The 22744-nt window shown below is 49.7% G+C and overlaps 1 protein-coding gene across 8 annotated transcripts in view; it reads right to left on the bottom strand.

The window, feature by feature from the left end:
• LOC106568497 (putative E3 ubiquitin-protein ligase HERC1) overlaps nucleotides 1-22744 on the bottom strand; it is a 101001-nt gene that overhangs the window by 10247 nt on the left and 68010 nt on the right. For 7 of the 8 annotated variants that reach the window (XM_082960572.1, XM_082960570.1, XM_082960573.1 and 4 more), the window contains 28 exons: nucleotides 22063-22271; nucleotides 21491-21756; nucleotides 21264-21316; nucleotides 20770-20967; nucleotides 20321-20501; nucleotides 19237-19501; nucleotides 18721-18946; nucleotides 18263-18528; nucleotides 17896-18023; nucleotides 17561-17685; nucleotides 17078-17296; nucleotides 16732-16859; nucleotides 14179-14378; nucleotides 12973-13087; nucleotides 12557-12688; nucleotides 12305-12406; nucleotides 11848-12021; nucleotides 10609-10902; nucleotides 10100-10165; nucleotides 9357-9482; nucleotides 9062-9200; nucleotides 8801-8982; nucleotides 7015-7170; nucleotides 3336-3458; nucleotides 3142-3244; nucleotides 2613-2782; nucleotides 1310-1448; nucleotides 230-399 (listed from right to left, as the gene is read on the bottom strand). In XM_082960572.1, coding sequence (XP_082816698.1) covers nucleotides 230-399; nucleotides 1310-1448; nucleotides 2613-2782; nucleotides 3142-3244; nucleotides 3336-3458; nucleotides 7015-7170; nucleotides 8801-8982; nucleotides 9062-9200; nucleotides 9357-9482; nucleotides 10100-10165; nucleotides 10609-10902; nucleotides 11848-12021; nucleotides 12305-12406; nucleotides 12557-12688; nucleotides 12973-13087; nucleotides 14179-14378; nucleotides 16732-16859; nucleotides 17078-17296; nucleotides 17561-17685; nucleotides 17896-18023; nucleotides 18263-18528; nucleotides 18721-18946; nucleotides 19237-19501; nucleotides 20321-20501; nucleotides 20770-20967; nucleotides 21264-21316; nucleotides 21491-21756; nucleotides 22063-22271 — 4655 coding nt within the window. The remainder of the gene's footprint in view (nucleotides 1-229; nucleotides 400-1309; nucleotides 1449-2612; nucleotides 2783-3141; nucleotides 3245-3335; nucleotides 3459-7014; nucleotides 7171-8800; nucleotides 8983-9061; nucleotides 9201-9356; nucleotides 9483-10099; nucleotides 10166-10608; nucleotides 10903-11847; nucleotides 12022-12304; nucleotides 12407-12556; nucleotides 12689-12972; nucleotides 13088-14178; nucleotides 14379-16731; nucleotides 16860-17077; nucleotides 17297-17560; nucleotides 17686-17895; nucleotides 18024-18262; nucleotides 18529-18720; nucleotides 18947-19236; nucleotides 19502-20320; nucleotides 20502-20769; nucleotides 20968-21263; nucleotides 21317-21490; nucleotides 21757-22062; nucleotides 22272-22744) is intronic. The other variant, XM_082960569.1, reaches the window with a different exon arrangement.

Raw genomic sequence — 22744 nt, forward strand, 5'->3', positions numbered from 1 at the left:
TTTTGATATGCATCATCACCAGGTCTTAATATACTTCACAGAAGACCTCTCAATCTAGATGGACACAGTAAACATAAAAACAGTGAGTGAGTGAGCGAGCGAGGCGTGTGACAGAAAGACCGGGTAACAGGTAAGACATGAGACTAACGGTAAGACTGTGTAACTCATTCCCTGACATCAGAGATAATGTGAGGTTGACAAGATAAACTGAGAGCAGCTTGTTCATTACTTGGTTCCTGGGGTGGAGGTTGAGCAGCCTCCAGGACTTGTACATGAGGTCAGAGAAGTGGTAGAGCACCCGGAGGCGGGTGTTGAGGACGTCAGGGCTGCAGTCTTTCAGAGCGTTATACTGGGGAGGGATAGACTGGGGAAGACCCAGCTGGAGGTTGGCTGAGGCACCTGGAAGAGAGAGATCAGCAGACACTGTTAATGGAGGATGAAGAAGAGGTCAGACTGGGTAACAGTCCTGGGATATGTCCAACTCCAGGAGATATTATGGATAACAGCTGGTCTCCAAGCACAGAGCTGAGGCATGCCGTGTGTGTGTGTGTGTGTGTGTGTGTGTGTGTGTGTGTGTGTGTGTGTGTGTGTGTGTGGTCCAGGCTGAGCTGTGTGTTTACCTGAGGCTTTGACAGAGGATGAGGGTGTGGTCCAGGCTGAGCTGTGTGTTTACCTGAGGCTTTGACAGAGGATGAGGGTGTGGTCCAGGCTGAGCTGTGTGTTTACCTGAGGCTTTGACAGAGGATGAGGGTGTGGTCCAGGCTGAGCTGTGTGTTTACCTGAGGCTTTGACAGAGGATGAGGGTGTGGTCCAGGCTGAGCTGTGTGTTTACCTGAGGCTTTGACAGAGGATGAGGGTGTGGTCCAGGCTGAGCTGTGTGTTTACCTGAGGCTTTGACAGAGGATGAGGGTGTGGTCCAGGCTGAGCTGTGTGTTTACCTGAGGCTTTGACAGAGGATGAGGGTGTGGTCCAGGCTGAGCTGTGTGTTTACCTGAGGCTTTGACAGAGGATGAGGGTGTGGTCCAGGCTGAGCTGTGTGTTTACCTGAGGCTTTGACAGAGGATGAGGGTGTGGTCCAGGCTGAGCTGTGTGTTTACCTGAGGCTTTGACAGAGGATGAGGGTGTGGTCCAGGCTGAGCTGTGTGTTTACCTGAGGCTTTGACAGAGGATGAGGGTGTGGTCCAGGCTGAGCTGTGTGTTTACCTGAGACTTTGACAGAGGATGAGGGTGTGGTCCAGGCTGAGCTGTGTGTTTACCTGAGGCTTTGACAGAGGATGAGGGTGTGGTCCAGGCTGAGCTGTGTGTTTACCTGAGGCTTTGACAGAGGATGAGGGTGTGGTCCAGGCTGAGCTGTGGCAGCGACCAGCAGAGATCTGTCTGATGTTGTTTCCCTGTAGGCCTGTCACCAGGGTGGGCTCCTTCACTGGGCTTGAGTGACCCAGGCCAAGCTGAAAGACATATCAACACAAAACCAAGACTGACTTCAGTGGAAAGTCACATTCTGAATGAGAGGGCAAATCTATACACCCACCACTAGTCTTAGGCTCCAGCTCAGTCTTTCAGTGATTCCTCACATCTTATCTAGTCACCACCTCCTCATTGGAGGAAAAGGTCCAAGCTCCATACTCTCTCAGCTCCATACTCTCTCAGCCCCATACTCTCTCAGCCCCATACTCTCACAGCTCCATACTCTCTCAGCCCCCCCCCCCATACTCTCTCAGCCCCATACTCTCTCAGCCCCATACTCTCTCAGCCCCATACTCTCTCAGCTCCATACTCTCTCAGCCCCATACTCTCTCAGCCCCATACTCTCTCAGCTCCATACTCTCTCAGCCCCATACTCTCTCAGCTCCATACTCTCTCAGCTCCATACTCTCTCAGCTCCATACTCTCTCAGCCCCATACTCTCTCACAGCTCCATACTCTCTCAGCCCCATACTCTCTCAGCTCCATACTCTCTCAGCTCCATACTCTCTCAGCTCCATACTCTCTCAGCCCCATACTCTCTCAGCCCCATACTCTCTCAGCTCCATACTCTCTCAGCCCCATACTCTCTCAGCTCCATACTCTCTCAGCTCCATACTCTCTCAGCTCCATACTCTCTCAGCCCCATACTCTCTCACAGCTCCATACTCTCTCAGCCCCATACTCTCTCAGCCCCATACTCTCTCAGCTCCATACTCTCTCAGCTCCATACTCTCTCAGCTCCATACTCTCTCAGCCCCATACTCTCTCAGCCCCATACTCTCTCAGCTCCATACTCTCTCAGCCCCATACTCTCTCAGCCCCATACTCTCTCAGCTCCATACTCTCTCAGCCCCATACTCTCTCAGCTCCATACTCTCTCAGCTCCATACTCTCTCAGCTCCATACTCTCTCAGCTCCATACTCTCTCAGCCCCATAGTCTCTCAGCCCCATAGTCTCTCAGCCCCATAGTCTCTCAGCCCCATAGTCTCTCAGCCCCATACTCTCTCAGCCCCATACTCTCTCAGCCCCATACTCTCTCAGCCCCATACTCTCAGAGGCGAGGAGAAAGGACGCAAGTAATTGAGGAAAGATGAATGAAGAACTCATCTAATACTGTGGTAGAGTAGTGAAGCTGTGTTCCTACCTGTCCCTCACAGTTACAGCCCCAGGCATAGACATCTCCGGTAGAAGACAAAACCAGGACGTGCTCACAGCCCACAGCTATGTCCTCTACAAACACCCCCTCCAGGGCTGGTACCACCTGAGGACGGTTGTGGTTCTTCAACAGAGAGTCTGGCAGGCCGATCAACCGCTCTGAGGGGAGAGGAAGGAGAAGAAGAAAGAAAGAAAGAAAGAAAGGAAGAAGGAAGGAAGGAAGGAAGGAGGAAGGAAGGAAGGAAGGAAGGAAGGAAGGAGAGACAAGACAGCTTGAAATAGGTCTTAAAGTACTGTCAAAAAATGTTTATCTAGCTCAAGCACCACATAATCAATGCACAGGAGACCACTTAGATACGGACGTATTACAATAGGTGGGGGGACTGACACATATTATGATGTAGCTGCTGTGCCTCCACAAAAAGCAAAGCTGGTGGTCCATTAAAAAACAACAAGTTAGCCTACTACTGTAGTCGAGTCTGCTGTGTAGCTTCACATGATAAAACTACCTTCATTACCTTGTCCAAAGGTGTAAACATGTCCATCTTTGGCCAAGACAACAGAAAACTGTGTCCCACAGCCAACCTTCTTGATTCCCTTGTTACACAGTTGCTCCACTTTCTACAAAGTAAAGAATAATGAAAAAGATGAATAATAAGCTTGTATAGTATTGTGGAAGTTGTTGAAACGTGAGAGGAACACTGTAGCCAACCTGAGGATAAGACTTCACAGTGCAGGGACCAGTCCCCAGCTTCCCATAATCCCCGTCACCAAAGGACCAGACACTCATCCCATCGGAGGACAGCACCAGGGTGTGGTTGATACCACAGGACACCTAGTCACAATGGGAGAAAGACATTGTCAACATATAGGTAACCGTTGATCAAAGCTTAAGGAGATCCACTGGCAATAGGAACTAGATATAAGCCTGGGGGCCAATAGGAAGCAGAGCAGGGGGCCTGATTGAATCCAAACAAGGTTATTAATAGAGCTCCCGAGTGGCGCAGTGGTCTAAGGCACTGCAATCTCATTGCAAGAGGCGTCACTACAGTCCCTGGTTCGATTCCAGGCTGTATCACATCCGGCCGTGATTGGGAGTCCCATAGGGCGGCGCACAATTGACCCACTGTCGTCTGGGTTTGACCGGGGTAGGACGTCATTGTAAATAAGAATTTGTTCTTAACTACATTTACATTTACATTTTAGTCATTTTAGCAGACGCTCTTATCCAGAGCGACTTACAGTAGTGAATGCATACATTTCATACATTTATTTAATTATATATATTTTTTTTTTTGTGCTGGCCTCCCGTGGGAAACGAACCCACAACCCTGGCGTTGCAAACACCATGCTCTACCAACTGAGCTACAGGGAAGGCCATCATTGTTAAATAAAAGGTTAAAAAAATATATAATAATTATCCTATGAGGGGAAATTGGATGTCACCAGCAAGACTTAAGCAGCATGCATACACCAGGCCCTGACTGAGACCCCCTGCTTTAATACACCAGGCCCTGACTGAGACCCCCTGCTTTAATACACCAGGCCCTGACTGAGACCCCCCGCTTTAATACACCAGGCCCTGACTGAGACCCCCTGCTTTAATACACCAGGCCCTGACTGAGACCCCCTGCTTTAATACACCAGGCCCTGACTGAGACCCCCTGCTTTAATACACCAGGCCCTGACTGAGACCCCCTGCTTTAATACACCAGTCCCTGACTGAGACCCCCTGCTTTAAAACACCAGGCCCTGACTGAGACCCCCTGCTTTAATACACCAGGCCCTGACTGAGACCCCCTGCTTTAATACACCAGGCCCTGACTGAGAGCCCCTGCTTTAATACACCAGGCCCTGACTGAGAGCCCCTGCTTTAATACACCAGGCCCTGACTGAGAGCCCCTGCTTTAATACACCAGGCCCTGACTGAGACCCCCTGCTTTAATACACCAGTCCCTGACTGAGACCCCCTGCTTTAAAACACCAGGCCCTGACTGAGACCCCCTGCTTTAAAACACCAGGCCCTGACTGAGACCCCCTGCTTTAATACACCAGGCCCTGACTGAGACCCCCTGCTTTAATACACCAGGCCCTGACTGAGACCCCCTGCTTTAATACACCAGGCCCTGACTGAGACCCCCTGCTTTAATACACCAGGCCCTGACTGAGACCCCCTGCTTTAATACACCAGGCCCTGACTGAGACCCCCTGCTTTAATACACCAGGCCCTGACTGAGACCCCCTGCTTTAATACACCAGGCCCTGACTGAGACCCCCTGCTTTAATACACCAGGCCCTGACTGAGACCCCCTGCTTTAATACACCAGGCCCTGACTGAGACCCCCTGCTTTAATACACCAGTCCCTGACTGAGACCCCCTGCTTTAATACACCAGTCCCTGACTGAGACCCCCTGCTTTAATACACCAGGCCCTGACTGAGACCCCCTGCTTTAATACACCAGGCCCTGACTGAGACCCCCTGCTTTAATACACCAGTCCCTGACTGAGACCCCCTGCTTTAATACACCAGTCCCTGACTGAGACCCCCTGCTTTAATACACCAGGCCCTGACTGAGACCCCCCGCTTTAATACACCAGGCCCTGACTGAGACCCCCTGCTTTAATACACCAGGCCCTGACTGAGACCCCCTGCTTTAATACACCAGGCCCTGACTGAGACCCCCTGCTTTAATACACCAGGCCCTGACTGAGACCCCCTGCTTTAATACACCAGGCCCTGACTGAGACCCCCTGCTTTAATACACCAGGCCCTGACTGAGACCCCCTGCTTTAATACACCAGGCCCTGACTGAGACCCCCTGCTTTAATACACCAGGCCCTGACTGAGACCCCCTGCTTTAATACACCAGGCCCTGACTGAGACCCCCTGCTTTAATACACCAGGCCCTGACTGAGACCCCCTGCTTTAATACACCAGGCCCTGACTGAGACCCCCTGCTTTAATACACCAGGCCCTGACTGAGACCCCCCGCTTTAATACACCAGGCCCTGACTGAGACCCCCCGCTTTAATACACCAGGCCCTGACTGAGACCCCCCGCTTTAATACACCAGGCCCTGACTGAGACCCCCTGCTTTAATACACCAGGCCCTGACTGAGACCCCCTGCTTTAATACACCAGGCCCTGACTGAGAGCCCCTGCTTTAATACACCAGGCCCTGACTGAGAGCCCCTGCTTTAATACACCAGGCCCTGACTGAGACCCCCAGCTTTAAAACCTTTTGCTCCTTAGGCAGCATTGGCCATCACAGATCACAGGACAGAAAATCAAACATGTTATCATCAGCTCTTTACCTGTCTGATACAATGGACGTTACCCGCCGTCCGATACAATGGACGTTACCAGTCTGATACGATGGACGTTACCTGTCTGATACGATGGACGTTACCTGTCTGATACGATGGACGTTACCTGTCTGATACGATGGACGTTACCTGTCTGATACGATGGACGTTACCTGTCTGATACGATGGACGTTACCTGTCTGATACGATGGACGTTACCTGTCTGATACGATGGACGTTACCTGTCTGATACGATGGACGTTACCCGTCTGATACGATGGACGTTACCCGTCTGATACGATGGACGTTACCCGTCTGATACGATGGACGTTACCCGTCTGATACGATGGATGTTACCCGTCTGATACGATGGACGTTACCCGTCTGATACGATGGACGTTACCCGTCTGATACGATGGACGTTACCCGTCTGATACGATGGACGTTACCCGTCTGATACGATGGACGTTACCCGTCTGATACGATGGACGTTACCCGTCTGATACGATGGACGTTACCCGTCTGATATGATGGATGTTACCCGTCTGATATGATGGATGTTACCCGTCTGATACGATGGATGTTACCCGTCTGATACGATGGACGTTACCCGTCTGATACGATGGACGTTACCTGTCTGATACGATGGACGTTACCTGTCTGATATGATGGACGTTACCTGTCTGATATGATGGACGTTACCTGTCTGATATGATGGACGTTACCTGTCTGATATGATGGACGTTACCTGTCTGATATGATGGACGTTACCTGTCTGATATGATGGATGTTACCTGTCTGATATGATGGATGTTACCCGTCTGATATGATGGATGTTACCCGTCTGATATGATGGATGTTACCTGTCTGATATGATGGATGTTACCTGTCTGATATGATGGATCTTACCTGTCTTGTTAAGTTCATGTTTTAAGTATCCCTATATTTCTGTTATTAAGGTGCTATCGCTCTGTTATTAGTAGGCCTGCGCAGCAGTCTTGTTGTTGATGGACCTGGCCTGAGTGCAATGGCAACCATGTAGTGTGCCAATACGGTTTAGTATGTCTGATATGACGGATCTTACCTGTCCAATGTGATATCCCTCCAGTGCCGTGACTCTCTCTGGCAGCATCTTGTTGGACGTTGATCTTTGACCCAGACGACCAGAGTCGCCACTACCGAAGGTGAACAGCTTCCCGTCTGCTGTAATCACGGCTGAGTGTTTGAACCCACACGCCAACTGTTGTGTGAAGGAATGATGAATGACAGAGACAGAGAAACTATTCAGGATAAATGAAACCAAGACAACGTCTCCATGCTGGCCTACCACTTAGAATGAAACATCTAATGTAAATACAATGAAGGGTATGCAATCTACAGTAAGAGGGATTCATATAATGTAATTTAACTTCCCAGTAATGTTAGGTGTGACCTGTCAGGTGAGCCTCATCTCCAGTCCTACCCGCACCACCTCCTCATCTCCAGTCCTACCCGCACCACCTCCTCATCTCCAGTCCTACCCGCACCACCTCCTCATCTCCAGTCCTACCCGCACCACCTCCTCATCTCCAGTCCTACCCGCACCGCCTCCTCATCATCTCCAGTCCTACCCGCACCGCCTCCTCATCATCTCCAGTCCTACCCGCACCACCTCCTCATCATCTCCAGTCCTACCCGCACAACCTCCTCATCATCTCCATTCCTACCCGCACCACCTCCTCATCTCCAGTCCTACCCGGACCACCTCCTCATCTCCAGTCCTACCCGCACCACCTCCTCATCATCTCCAGTCCTACCCGCACCACCTCCTCATCATCTCCAGTCCTATCCGCACCACCTCCTCATCTCCAGTCCTACCCGCACTACCTCCTCATCTCCAGTCCTACCCGCACCACCTCCTCATCATCTCCAGTCCTACCCGCACCACCTCCTCATCATCATCTCCAGTCCTACCCGCACTACCTCCTCATCTCCAGTCCTACCCGCACCACCTCATCTCCAGTCCTACCCGCACCACCACCTCATCTCCAGTCCTACCCGCACCACCACCTCATCTCCAGCCTACCCGGACCACCTCCTCATCATCTCCAGTCCTACCCGCACCACCTCCTCATCTCCAGTCCTACCCGCACCACCTCCTCATCTCCAGTCCTACCCGCACCACCACCTCATCTCCAGCCCTACCCGCACCACCACCTCATCTCCATTCCTACCCGCACCACCTCCTCATATCCAGCCCTACCCGCACCACCTCATCATCTCCAGCCCTACCCGCACCACCTCCTCATCTCCAGTCCTACCCGCACCACCTCATCTCCAGTCCTACCCGCACCACCTCATCTCCAGTCCTACCCGCACCACCTCATCTCCAGTCCTACCCGCACCACCTCATCTCCAGTCCTACCCGCACCACCACCTCATCTCCAGCCCTACCCGCACCACCACCTCATCTCCATTCCTACACGCACCACCTCCTCATATCCAGCCCTACCCGCACCACCTCCTCATCTCCAGTCCTACCCGCACCACCTCCTCATCTCCAGTCCTACCCGCACCACCTCCTCATCTCCAGCCCTACCCGCACCACCTCCTCATCTCCAGTCCTACCCGCACCACCTCCTCTACCTGCAGGGCCTCATCTCCAGTCCTACCTGCACCACCTCCTCATCTCCAGTCCTACCTGCACCACCTCCTCTACCTGCAGGGCCTCATCTCCAGTCCTACCTGCACCACCTCCTCATCTCCAGTCCTACCTGCACCACCTCCTCTACCTGCAGGGCCTCATCTCCAGTCCTACCTGCACCACCTCCTCATCTCCAGTCCTACCTGCACCACCTCCTCTACCTGCAGGGCCTCATCTCCAGTCCTACCTGCACAACCTCCTCTCCCTGCAGGGCCTCCACCTGTTTGGGTCGTCTCTGTCTCTCACTGTTCCCATGTCCCAGCTTCCCATAGTCCCCGTCACCCCAGCTGAACACCTCCCCCGTCTCCGTCAGGGCCAGGGAGTGGCCGTCAGAACCGCAAGAGGTCACCAGCTGGGTCACCACGTAGCCTGGGGGGGGGGTCAACAAGGGGGACAGAGGGGTCAAAGGTGTCCAAGGTTAGAGATCAACCTGAGATAAAGATGTTACCTTGTAAGGCTGAGATGACTGTGGGGGTATATAGGTCATCAGAGTTGCCCTGGCCCAGTCTCCCATAGCTACCCTCTCCTACAGCCAGCACCGTACCGTTAGCCTGTACCAGGAATGTACAGTTCTGCCCACACACAACCTGCAGAGAGTAGAGTATCACAGGTCAACAACAGAGACTCTTTGGGCTCAAAATGTAAGAAGTCTAAGAACTATCTGGAGCTGCCTAATCAGAAATGCTCACTACATGTGCTGTAATGAACGTAACCCTGGTGTATTAGTAGGTTATGAACTCTACCTGATGTGTCTGGGACAGAGATGGGGCGATAGTAGGCACCATCAGGTTGGTCCCTGCGTCTGCCAGCTGTCCGTGACGCCCGTTGCCCCACAGAAACACCTGACTCTTCCCTCCCTGCTGCCAGTCCTGTCAAATACGGTAAGAGGAGGTGGGAAAGCCTGTTAAAGTAGCTTCAAGTAGTCTGGTTTCAGATCGCTTTGTCCCGTCTTTCTAACAATGACCAAAACAGTTGGCAAGACAGCATTATTGACACCTTCAAAATGACTAATAAAGGACAGGATATCTTTATGGGAACAGTCATTTATAACACTGAACAGTGTGAACAATAGCTAGTGATACAGCTATATGAACATGAAGTGATGGAGCTGTGTCATGAGGCTGGCCTGGCCCAGGGAGTGGGCTCCCAGAGCTGCTGAGGGTATGTCAAGTGATACAGTAATGACATTAAGACAATAGGATATATGGTTTTACAGACAGAAATCTTACCTCAGGAGATATGGCCTGCATCAGAAATGGCACCCTATTCCCAATATAGTGGACTTCTTTTGACCTGAGCCCTATGTAGGCCCTGGTCAATAGTAGTGCACTATATAGGGAACAGAGCCCTATGTAGGCCCTGGTCAATAGTAGTGCACTATATAGGGAATAGAGCCCTATGTAGGCCCTGGTCAATAGTAGTGCACTATATAGGGCATAGGGTGCCATTTGGGATGCAGGTATGGTATTAGAGACAGAAATCTTACCTCAGGTCTGGTGGTGGCCCAGGACATGAGTTGTTCGTCCATCATGAAGCTCCACTTACTATTGTCCTGAGAAAGAGGAGAGAAGAAAAGAAGAGAAGAAGTAAAGAGAGGTGAAGCAAAGAGAAGAAGAGAAGCGAAGAAGAAAAGTGAAGTGAAGCAAAGCAAAGAAGAGAAGCGACGCGATGAGAAGAAGTGAAGAGATGAGAAGTGAAGAGATGAGAAGAAGTGAAGCGAAGAAGTGAATTGAAGAGAGCGCATCAACAAACTGTGTGAGCTGCCATACATCACAGTAAATGGAAAGATGAACAAATAAAACTACAAGTAAAAAGAAAAACAGTTGAATGAATACCATAATTGGATGGCAGCTAGCCTGTTTCTCCAATAACTCAACCCCACACACTCCCAAGTGCCCTATTCTCTATGCAGTACACACTAATAGGGAATAGGGTTTCATTTCAGACACCATCCTAGTCTGAGGAAGCTACAGGAAGCTTCTCCTTTCTGCTCACCAGGGGCTTGGTGAGTTCTGTGGCTCCTGCCTGCTGGAACTCTGGGACAGTGAAGGATTCTGGGAACGCTGTTCCCCTGGCGATGGCCTCTGCACTCTTCACAGTGGTGGAGAAGGTTTGGAGCCAGCTCCACTCCATGGGGCAGGAGTGTGTGTGGTCGAGGCTGGCAGGGTGGTGGTGGGGGGGTCGGCACGGCCGACACAGGTAGTGTTCCAGGGAAAGACCAACGGTCAGAGAGGCCAGACTCTGGAGGAAGGCACTGTGGACCAACTGGTCACCCGCTGTCACGTGACTCTAGAGAGAGAGAGAAACGCAGACACCACACACACACACAGAGACAGACACCCCACACACACAGAGACAGACACCCCACACACACAGAGACAGACAGACAGACACCCCACACACACAGAGACAGACAGACAGACACCCCACACACACAGAGACAGACAGACACCCCACACACACACACACACACAGACAGAGACCCCACACACACACAGACAGACACCCCACACACACACACAGACAGACACCCCACACACACACAGACAGACGCCCCACACACACACAGACAGACGCTCCACACACACACAGACAGACACCCCACACACACACAGGCAGACACCCCCCACACACAGACACACTAATTAATCCTCAAGATCCAATGAGGTGGAAAAGTACTGTATTAGCCGATGTTCCTTCGGGCTCAATAACCTTGCAGAGAGACGGGACATTTGTCTGTAAATTGGCCTTCAGTTTGTTGAGTTCAGCAGCACTAGCGAAGGCTGTATTATATCCACCAAGCGTTCCCTGTAGTAAAACTTGGATAAAATTGCAGAAAGGCACTTGCAGAAAGGCACTTGCATAAAGTTACAACCTCTGGAATGCACCAAAATCACAAGTTGTCATGCTGGGGCCAAACTAACTAACCAAGTAGATAACTAACCAAGTAGATAACTAAGTAGATAACTAAGTAGATAACTAACCAAGTAGATAATTAACCAAGTAGATAACTAACCAAGTAGATAACTAACCAAGTAGATAACTAACCAAGTAGATAATTAACCAAGTAGCTAACTAACCAAGTAGATAACTAAGTAGATAACTAAGTAGATAACTAAGTAGATAACTAACCAAGTAGATAATTAACCAAGTAGATAACTAACCAAGTAGATAACTAACCAAGTAGATAACAAACCATGTAGTAAACTGACTAACTAGCTGCACTGTACTAACCCTCTCGTAGCTGTACTGTTCCTGCAGCATTGTGGGAAGTCTCTCCAGGAAGACGGCCATGCAGGGTGCACGGTTCAGACCCAGAATGCCCTGTGTTCTGAGGACGGTGCGGCAGGATGCCAACACGTGGTTCTGGGAGATCCAGTCTGACGTACAGCGGATCAGCAGAGCATCCTGTTGGAGGGGAGGTCAGACATCAGATCCTGTTCATTAAGTCTCTTTCTCAGTCTAAAAAGCTGTCCTCTCATCTCCTCCCCTCTCTTTCAAATGCACTGATCTGAAAGAAGTGACCAAGAGAAAGACAGCCTAATGATGATCTCCCACCATACTGTTTCCACCTGTCAAGTCTGTTCCAATCAGTGGAGATGAAGGGGGAGACGAGAACAGACAAGGACAGGACAGATCGTTAAGAGATAGAGCCTGAGGTCTAATGCAATGAAAGGCATACTGGACTAACCTTTGACCTCCCGGAGCAGGCAGCCACCCCTACATTTGGTATCCAGGTGGTACTGACCACTGAGCCTAGGCCTGTCACCACTGTCTGTAGGATGGAACCATCCTGTAGGAGGGGGGAACCGGGATAAGATTAGAACACACGGCACTGATAACTCCATTATGTTAGCTTTAAGATAATCTTAACTACTGATAACACTGGATATGCAACACAGTGCATTATTAGTAGTGTAGTCTGTCATGCTACAGCTCTCACCTGTAGAGACCAGATGTTGAGTAGTCCTCCTATACCTCCAGACACCAGGGCCAGACCACTGGGGCAGAACGACAGGGTCTTCACCGCTGTGATGTGACCACTCAGTCTGAACACACACTTGGCACTGCCACGCTAGGGAGGCCAAACGCCACATAGATCAGGACACAGTGAATAAAAGAGTAACTGGAATTGAATTGACAAATACAATAGTTATTAGAAGAATCCAAAAGGATAAGAAGAAGAATAGAATAATAGAAAATGAGGAAGTTCTGTTCCCCCACAAAGACAACTGACAATATTCTACTTCCCATTTAGGTGTCATGGAGGAAATGAGGGGAAGAAAGGAGACATAACCGAAGCCGCTTATCTCAGTCATAACTGAGCGCTACAGAACACACTGACTGTACTGTACTGACCTTGATGCCACTGTTGTTCTCCTGACTGGATGAGCTGCCCAGGAACTTAGGAACGGACACATTAGTGCCCCCTTGTGGCAGCGTCCACACATTCAGAAGACCATTCTGGCTCCCTCTAAAAACACAGAGGAAATACAGGGAATAACTGAATCTAATGTCTACTCAGTGTACACAGCTCACACTCTCCCCGTATTCCCTGGTACTCACACTCTCCCCGTATTCCCTGGTACTCACGCTCTCCCCTTATTCCCTGGTACTCACGCTCTCCCCTTATTCCCTGGTACTCACGCTCTCCCCTTATTCCCTGGTACTCACGCTCTCCCCTTATTCCCTGGTACTCACACTCTCCCCTTATTCCCTGGTACTCACACTCTCCCCTTATTCCCTGGTACTCACGCTCTCCCCTTATTCCCTGGTACTCACACTCTCCCCTTATTCCCTGGTACTCACACTCTCCCCTTATTCCCTGGTACTCACGCTCTCCCCTTATTCCCTGGTACTCACACTCTCCCCTTATTCCCTGGTACTCACGCTCTCCCCTTATTCCCTGGTACTCACGCTCTCCCCTTATTCCCTGGTACTCACGCTCTCCCCTTATTCCCTGGTACTCACGCTCTCCCCTTATTCCCTGGTACTCACGCTCTCCCCGTATTCCCTGGTACTCACGCTCTCCCCTTATTCCCTGGTACTCACGCTCTCCCCTTATTCCCTGGTACTCACGCTCTCCCCTTATTCCCTGGTACTCACGCTCTCCCCTTATTCCCTGGTACTCACGCTCTCCCCTTATTCCCTGGTACTCACGCTCTCCCCTTATTCCCTGGTACTCACGCTCTCCCCTTATACCCTGGTACTCACGCTCTCCCCTTATTCCCTGGTACTCACGCTCTCCCCTTATTCCCTGGTACTCACGCTCTCCCCTTATACCCTGGTACTCACGCTCTCCCCTTATTCCCTGGTACTCACGCTCTCCCCTTATACCCTGGTACTCACACTCTCCCCTTATACCCTGGTACTCACACTCTCCCCTTATACCCTGGTACTCACACTCTCCCCTTATACCCTGGTACTCACACTCTCCCCTTATTCCCTGGTACTCACACTCTCCCCTTATTCCCTGGTACTCACACTCTCCCCTTATTCCCTGGTACTCACACTCTCCCCTTATTCCCTGGTACTCACACTCTCCCCTTATTCCCTGGTACTCACACAGCCATCATAAGGCGTGGTTCGGGACCTCTGCCTGGCAGTGGGCACCACTCGGCCGTGTTGACGGTGCCTGTGTGGAACAGGGAGTGGAGGGTGATCCAGGTGCCTCCCGCCCGCCCCCAGATCTTCACCACCTCAGAGCGGCCCGTGGAGAGGAGGAGGTGACCCGTGGGGTCCCAGCGCAGGATGCTGACACTCTCCTGGAGAGAGGTAGGGGAGATTGCAAGAGAGAGAGAGAGAGAGAGAGAGAGAGAGAGAGAGAGAGAGAGAGAGAGAGAGAGAGCGAGAGAGCGAGAGAGCGAGAGAGCGAGAGAGCGAGAGAGAGAGAGAGGAGGGAGAGAGATGGGGGAGAGAGATGGGGGAGAGAGAGAGACGTGAGGAGGGCCGGCTACATCAGGTAAACGGATAATTCTGAATGAATTTGACAAATGTTTTGCTTGCAATCTTGGATTTCCTGGATGTGTTGATTTTCAGCTTAGTTTGCTGAATTGAAATAATTTACTGTATTTTCAAGTATTCATTGATGACACGTTGCATCACATTGTTTTGAACTTTTGTTTTAGGACTGATGACCAGCTGAACATTCTACTCAATGTATCCTCATTGGGCGCTGGTGAACATTTGGTCTAGAGTGCCTTCCTGTGGCTTGAAAATAAGATGACATTTCTAAAAGCAAATAAACGAAGCAAAAAAAGAAATGTCCCTTTTTCAGGACCCTGTCTTTCAAAGATAATTCGTAAAAATCCAAATAACTTCACAGATCTTCAATGTAAAGTGTTTAAACACTGTTTCCCATGCTTGTTCAATGAACCATAAGCAATTAATGAACATGCACGTGTGGAACGGTCGTTAAGACTCAACAGCTTACAGACGGTAGGCAATTAAGGTCAAAGTTATGAAAACTTAGGACACTAAAGAGGCCTTTCTACTGACTCTGAAAAATACCAAAAGAAAGATGCCCAGGGTCCCTGCTCATCTGCGTGAACGTGCCTTAGGCATGCTGCAAGGAGGCATGAGGACTGCAGATGTGGCCAGGGCAATGAATTGCATTGTCCGTACTGTGAGACGCCTAAGACAGCGCTACAGGGAGACAGGACGGACAGCTGATCATCCTCGCAGTGGCAGACCACGTGAAACAACATCTGCACAGGATCGGTACATCCGAACATCACACCTGCGGGACAGGTACAGGATGGCAACAACAACTGCCCGAGTTACACCAGGAACGGACAATCCCTCCATCAGTGCTCAGACTGTCCGCAATAGGCTGAGAGAGGCTGGACTGAGGGCTTGTAGGCCTGTTGTAAGGCAGGTCCTCACCAGACATCACCGGCAACAACGTTGCCTATGGGCACAAACCCACGGTCGCTGGACCAGACAGGACTGGCAAAAAGTGATTTTCACTTACGAGTCGCGGTTTTGTCTCACCAGGGGTCATGGTCGGATTCATGTTTATCGTCGAAGGAATGAGTGTTACACCGAGGCCTGTACTCTGGAGCGGGATTGATGTGGAGGATCCGTCATGGTCTGGGGCAGTGTGTCACAGCATCATTGGACTGAGCTTGTTGTCATTGCAGGCAATCTCAACGCTGTGCGTTACAGGGAAGACATCCTCCTCCCTCATGTGGTACCCTTCCTGCAGGCTCATCCTGACATGACCCTCCAGCATGACAATGCCACCAGCCATACTGCTCGTTCTGTGCGTGATTTCCTGCAAGACAGGAATGTCAGTGTTCTGCCATGGCCAGCGAAGAGCCCGGATCTCAATCCCATTGAGCACTTCTGGGACCTGTTGGATCGGAGGGTGAGAGCTAGGGCCATTCCCCGCAGAAATGTCCAGGAACTTGCAGGTGCCTTGGTGGAAGAGTGGGGTAACATCTCACAGCTAGAACTGGCAAATCTGGTGCAGTCCATAAGGAGGAGATGCACAGCAGTACTTAATGCAGCTGGTGGCCACACCAGATACTGACTGTTACTTTTGATTTTGACCTCCCCTTTCTTCAGGGACACATTATTCCATTTCTGTTAGTCACATGTCTGTGGAACTTGTTCAGTTTATGTCTCAGTTGTTGAATCTTGTTATGTTCATACAAATATTTACAAATGTTAAGTTTGCTGAGTTTAATTAGTAGAAAACCCTTTTGTCATCATTTTGATGTTGCCAGATTGACTTTAGTATAACACTGGCTAGCTAGCTAAGATTGAGAGGAGACCTACAGATTTTAGCTAGCTAATGTTAGCATTGCTGGCTATTTTTGACAAACTTTGCTAGCTAATTACATAGCCAACTGTCTAAAGTAAATTTGACAACATGATGATGATGGCAAAGTTGTTTCCTACTCAATTTGCGCCTAATTTGCAATCGTGTCATATTCCCAAGCCCATATAGTGTAAATTAAACGAAAGAGTCATTAGCCCCCATTCTACTTTAGGACATGGCTGCAGCGTCTGTAGAACGTTGATAACAATGGTAACGACGTGACCGAGTTGGTTAAAGAGTGGCCTGTAAATTACTATACAATTATATGGATGTAAAAGTCTGTGTTGACTTACAGGGAAGGCAGACAGTAGTAGGGGTTGTTCAGTCTCGTAGGATCCAGCGGTAGCCAGTAGGATCTTCCCATCAGGGTAACCCACAGCAAAGGGCTTGTCCACACTGTGCCACACCACACACTGAGGAGCTGGGAGGGGAGCGAGAGGAGCAAGATATCACACAGCAAGCAGTCCATGACCACTGAGAACACTACTTATTGACCAATTTGTCATAAACAAAGCCATTTCTGACTTAATGGCAACTTGGCTTGTTGTGGCTGCTGGCAGCTATATTTGACCACTTGCTTCCTCTATATAATAATAATTAAAAATAGATCAGCAGTCAGTCAGTATAAATGTAACTCACATTCTTTCCTGTGGCAGCGGGTGAGCTCTGTGCTCTCAATGGTGAAGTCTTCAGTGACCTGCAGCCAGCAGAGGGATCCGTCCAGACGGCCCACCAACAGGCTTTCTGGCTGGGCATCCTTCCCGGCGATGCCCCCCTGGGAGGGGAAGGGGCTGGAGGTCTGCACCCAGGAGAGGGCTGTCACCCAGGACGGCTGGGCCTCCACGTGGCCCTGGGCTCCTGAATGAACCACAACAGAGAGATTATAAATGAATGATAAAGTTTGGGATTATTTTAATTTAAAAAGACCATTGATCAGAATCTCAGATAAGATACATATTTAATGCTTTCAACATATGAAATGAAGAGCAACGGAAAACCTTTTTTTTTTGCCAAGCTTTCGGTCCCGGTTGACCTTCATCGGAGCGTCCGAACATATGAAAACACAGCTGAACGACACACACATTGTTAAAAGGTTTGAGGACCAGTTACTACTGTACATACCGTTGACAGTCCAGATGTTGATGATCTTGTTTTGGAAGGCAGCGAGGAGGGTACCTCCAGAGCTCCAGTAGACAGGAGACACCAGGTGAGCTCCACCTGCTGCCTCAGAGCTCCGTCTGTCATCACTGGGGGAGTAGGACAGGATTGGCTTTTAGCTCTACTCCCAACAGCACCACATCTTTCATGTCCCTGTTCCAATACTTTAGAAATGCATCCTTCTTTTCAACCTTGGTTGCATTGGTGGAAGTAATAAGGTGGTAACCTTGTATTGACATGAGCTGTGCTTACCTCAAGGAAACTAAGAAGGATGCATTTCTGAATTAATGTTCCCTCACCTGATGCTACAGGAGTGTGTGCACTGCAGGTCAGCAGTGTTCTGGTTGACGTCCCACAGTCTGACTGTCCCGTCCTGAGCTCCAGTGGCCAACAGACCCTGCTCATTGTTCCAAGTACAGCTAGTCACCTTCAACAACAACCGGGTCAACATCAGTATCCAACAAACAGGAACTGATCATAGGAACCTCATTAGTAAGCGTCACTTTCACAAGGGCTTTTTCAATTCGTCTTTCCTCTCTCCTCAAACCCAATTGGAAGAGATGGTCAAAAGGTCCCTCCCCTCGGACCATCTCCTTCAATGCGTTTTGAGAAGGATGTGAGGAGAGAGGATATGAATATTTGAGCCTGAGTATCTTTGTCCCGTACCCTGCCGTGATGTCCCTCTAGCTTCTTCAGAGGACACTTTCTCAGGTCTCCAGCCATGTCGCTATAGGTCTGAGGCCGGATGGGGTTGTCCCTCTCTGAGGCTGCCAGGGCCTGGACCAGCTGCTGGGCTGCCCACTGACGGTGTTTACTAGTCAGCCTGGCAGACAGGGCACAGGCTGCCAGGGCGTTGGCCAGCTCCAGAGGGCCCACTCTCGCCCCCACCTGGGGAGGTGGTACTGCAGCAGATGGGCTACCAGCGTCTGGACCTGGACCAATCGGGGGAAACGCAACAGCCGTCATGAGGTAGCACCAACCAATCAAACCGCTCTACAGGGTTGTGTCCAGTAGGGGGGAAATGCTACAGAGTGCAATGTGGATGTACTACCTGAAAAATATGTACCTTACCAAACACAACAACTTATTCTGTGACTTTGGCATAAAAAGTACCTTCCTCTCACCTTTAGACTCGTGCTGCTCGGTAACGGTTCTGTCTGGAGAATAGCGGTAGCGGATGCCCTTCTCTGTGAGCAGGGAGACCAGACTCTGTGTGACCAGGAAGGTGGGAGGTGTGAGGGGTGTGACATCTTGTTGTGGCGCCCTCTTCAGGGTGGAGGTCAGGCGAACTCTCTGTGCAGGATCACTGATGGCACCAAGGTTCATCCCTGTGGCAGCTGCCATCAGATCCTACACCGGACCAAGGGGTGACATTAGTGTAAGTAGAGAAAGATTAGTTACAAGAGCACCATATATTCTACAGACGGTGATGGAAAAAGGTGGACACCAAGGTTGGGGTCAATTCCAGAAGAAAACCGAAATTCCATATCCTGCCGACTACGCCAAATGTAAGACATGCTGGAGACAACTAAAATTGGAGTTGAAATTTGAAGTTTACTTCCTGAATTGAAATGGAATTACCCCAACCTTGGTAGACAGTCTAAGACATATGGAGCCAGTCAGAGTACAGACTCACACACCTGAGTGCAGATGTCCACCAGCTCCCTGTATGCTGTGGGACTGTGCGAGACCAGGCTGCCTATAGCTGAGCTAAGGAAGGAGAGGAAGGCAGAGCTGCTTCTCTCTGTAGCCCCACCACAGCCTCTGCTACCCCCTGCTACCCCTTGCTGGTCAACACTGGTATGGACCCGGCCTGCCGCCGCCAGGCACATCAGACGCACCAGGATACGGATGTCTGCCAGGCCCAAGCCCTCCAGACCACTAGAGGCACTGCACACTGACACACTGGGCAAGAGAGGGAGAGAAGTATAAAGAAAGAGAAAGTAGAGATGCAGGGAGGGAGGGGAGGAAAGATAGATGTGTGATATGAGGGGAACACAATTGTATTCTGATTTTCCACACAAAAGCCCTGTAGTTTTCTACAGTAACAGATCACAGCCCTGCAGTGTTCTATAGTAACAGATCACAGCCCTGCAGTGTTCTACAGTAACAGATTACAACCCTGCAGTGTTCTACAGTAACAGATTACAACCCTGTAGAGTTCTACAGTAACAGATTACAACCCTGTAGAGTTCTACAGTAACAGATTACAACCCTGTAGAGTTCTACAGTAACAGATTACAACCCTGTAGAGTTCTACAGTAACAGATCACAGCCCTGCAGTGTTCTACGGTAACACATTGCAGCCTTGTAGAGTTCTACAGGTAACTGATTACAACCTAGCTTTGTAGTGTTCTAACACTGAGCCATCAACCATAACATATGATCTGTAACATTTTAAAACCAGTTTATCACTAGAACAACGGCACAGGAATTGTTTGATGAAAACTCTGACATTTGGCCTGTCAGAAAAACAATAACAGAAGCTTACAGCTCACTGTTTTCAGACCAATTTAAATGGTTTCATAAGACTAACAAAACAACGTTGTGGGTGAAATAAGGAAGTTCTCAGTAGCAAATGTGTATTGAAATACCTCATCAGAGGAGGAGCCTGGAATGTAAGCACTGTACAGTGAATGGAATATGTTGTTGATGGACTCTCTGAACATTAGGCTACCCCACATTGTGAGATATCGATCCAATTAAACAAAGCAACCAACCAACCTAGAGGATGTTTGGGAGAGTGCTCTCATCACCATGCTGTATGCCAGTAGTATCTGGGCTGTAGAGGTGACTCTCCTTAGAGCCTGTAGTCTGTCCTGAGGGTCTCTCAGCGATGCAGCCTGCTCCCCCAGAGTCAGAGGACTGGAGGAACCTAACCCCTTAGTGTCAGTGCTGACCACACCTGTATACCAGAGATACACAATACATTACAACATCTGTGTGAGCATTTCAACATATTTCACAGAATTTGAGCTGTATGTTTGCATTAGTTTGAAACCTTCCCATGAATTCTCTGGTTTCTTTCAGAAATCCCAGTTGAGGAATTGGAGGATTTCCTTGGAGCTTATTTCCCGTTGACTCCAGAAATTCTCCAACCATGGAGTTTTGGTACAATTTGGGGATTCTGCAACCCTAGTTTGCTGCATAATGCTGTATGTGAAGTACAGTACCTTTCTGGATCAGGGACCCGTCAGGGTTACTGGTGCTGTTGACCAGCGCTCCCAGCGGGTCGTTCTCTGTGAAGGGGATGGGGTCTGGCAACAGCTTCTTCTCACTCAGACCCAGAGGCCTCAGCAACACCCCAAAGTCCTCCAGCCCAGTCAGCCGGTCTGGGTCAGAGTCATCTAGCGGGCCCAGCTCCCAGTCTTCTGGGTGAGAGAAGCAGATATCTTCATGAGTCATCTTTTTATTTATTTTAAATGTATTTATTCATATTTTCATTTAACCTTTATTTAAGACCCTTGAGGTTAGAAACCTCTTTTGTGAGGGGGACCTGGATATGATTCACCAGATGATTCACTGTCTCCGAGCACATGGTGATTTTATTATAAGAAAACATTGATTCACTGAGGCATAAGTCAATAATAAGAGGTCAAGGGAGTCACTTAAACATATGATTCACAGAGCAGAAGAAACCGTAACAAATAGAGGGTCAAATCCTTACCATCGGAGGTGCTGTCCAGTCGTCCAATTAAATCAGAAGCAAGCCCTTTCATTCTGAGGAGAGAAGAACAGTATGCCTGGGAGTAACTGACAGACTCAACTGTTGTAGTACTTTTAACAAGCATATACAGTGTTACTATGCAGCTCCAAGGACTATGAAAAAGAGCATATGTGTGTGACTCCTGCACAAAAAGGCATTCTTAAGCATAAAGTGTATTTCTTACTCACCGGTCATGTTTGGATCCAATCTCCCCTAGGTTAGCTGCCAGGTACTTCTCTCTACAGGTGCTACAAAGCAGGTAGTAAGGGCTACCGGACCCACACTCCCCTCCGAACCACCCGTCCACGTATGCCCCGGTGGAGCGGTACCCTCGCCGCCCAGCGCTCTGGCCACAGCCCGGGTGATGCCTCTTCATGTGGTTGTTGAACTGCAGAGTCAGGGTGTTACACAGATCACACTGTACCATGTCATGGGGCTGGTGCTCCTCGCCCCCCTGAGGGAAACAACAACCATATCAACTGGACCGAACCAGGGCTGGGATCAATTCAACTTTTACAGTTACCTGCCTGAAATTGACTGATTTGAAATGGAATTGATTCCAACCCTGACCTAAACCTTTTTTTCCAGTCCTATTGTACTGTTTGCTCTTTTTAACGAAGGCCGTTGGGCGGCCAAAACATCATGTTTTTAACCTAAACGTCATGTTTTTAACCTAAACGTCATGTTTTTAACCTAAACGTCATGTTTTTAACCTAAACGTCATGTTTAGGTTCCCGGATCTGTGATTGTGATGTAGTACCTCGACCATCCAGAGGGTGTCTCTCTCCGAGCTGATGAACTCTCTAAACTGTAGCTCCTCGTAGGGCTCTTCATGGTAGGGGTCATCCATGTACCCCAACTCTGACTCCTCCTCAGCAGCGAAGGGGTGCGTCTCTGCCCGCTCCGGCCACTCAGACACCCCTGGGTCCTGCCTGTACAGCGGTGGGATGGGGTTGGGGGATGGAGAGTCTGGATGAAGAAAGGATAGTGGTGGAAATATAGTAGGTTAGCAAGAAGAAAAGAGTCACAATGAACAGTACATGACTGTCTCTGAATAGTCTTTTCCTCCTTCTTTATTTACACTTAAAAAGACAGATAGCTGCCCAGAGGATAACATATGAAGGACAGATAGCTGCCCAGAGGATAACATATGAAGGACAGATAGCTGCCCAGAGGATAACATATGAAGGACAGATAGCTGCCCAGAGGATAACATATGAAGGACAGATAGCTGCCCAGAGGATAACATATGAAGGACAGATAGCTGCCCAGAGGATAACATATGAAGGACAGATAGCCCCCCCAGAGGATAACATATGAAGGACAGATAGCTGCCCAGAGGATAACATGTGAAGGACAGATAGCCCCCCCAGAGGATAACATGTGAAGGACAGATAGCTGCCCAGAGGATAACATGTGAAGGACAGATAGCCCCCCCAGAG

Source organism: Salmo salar, chromosome 13, assembly GCF_965601325.2.
Source record: "Salmo salar chromosome 13, fSalSal1, whole genome shotgun sequence".
In the NCBI taxonomy this organism is placed as follows: domain Eukaryota; kingdom Metazoa; phylum Chordata; class Actinopteri; order Salmoniformes; family Salmonidae; genus Salmo; species Salmo salar.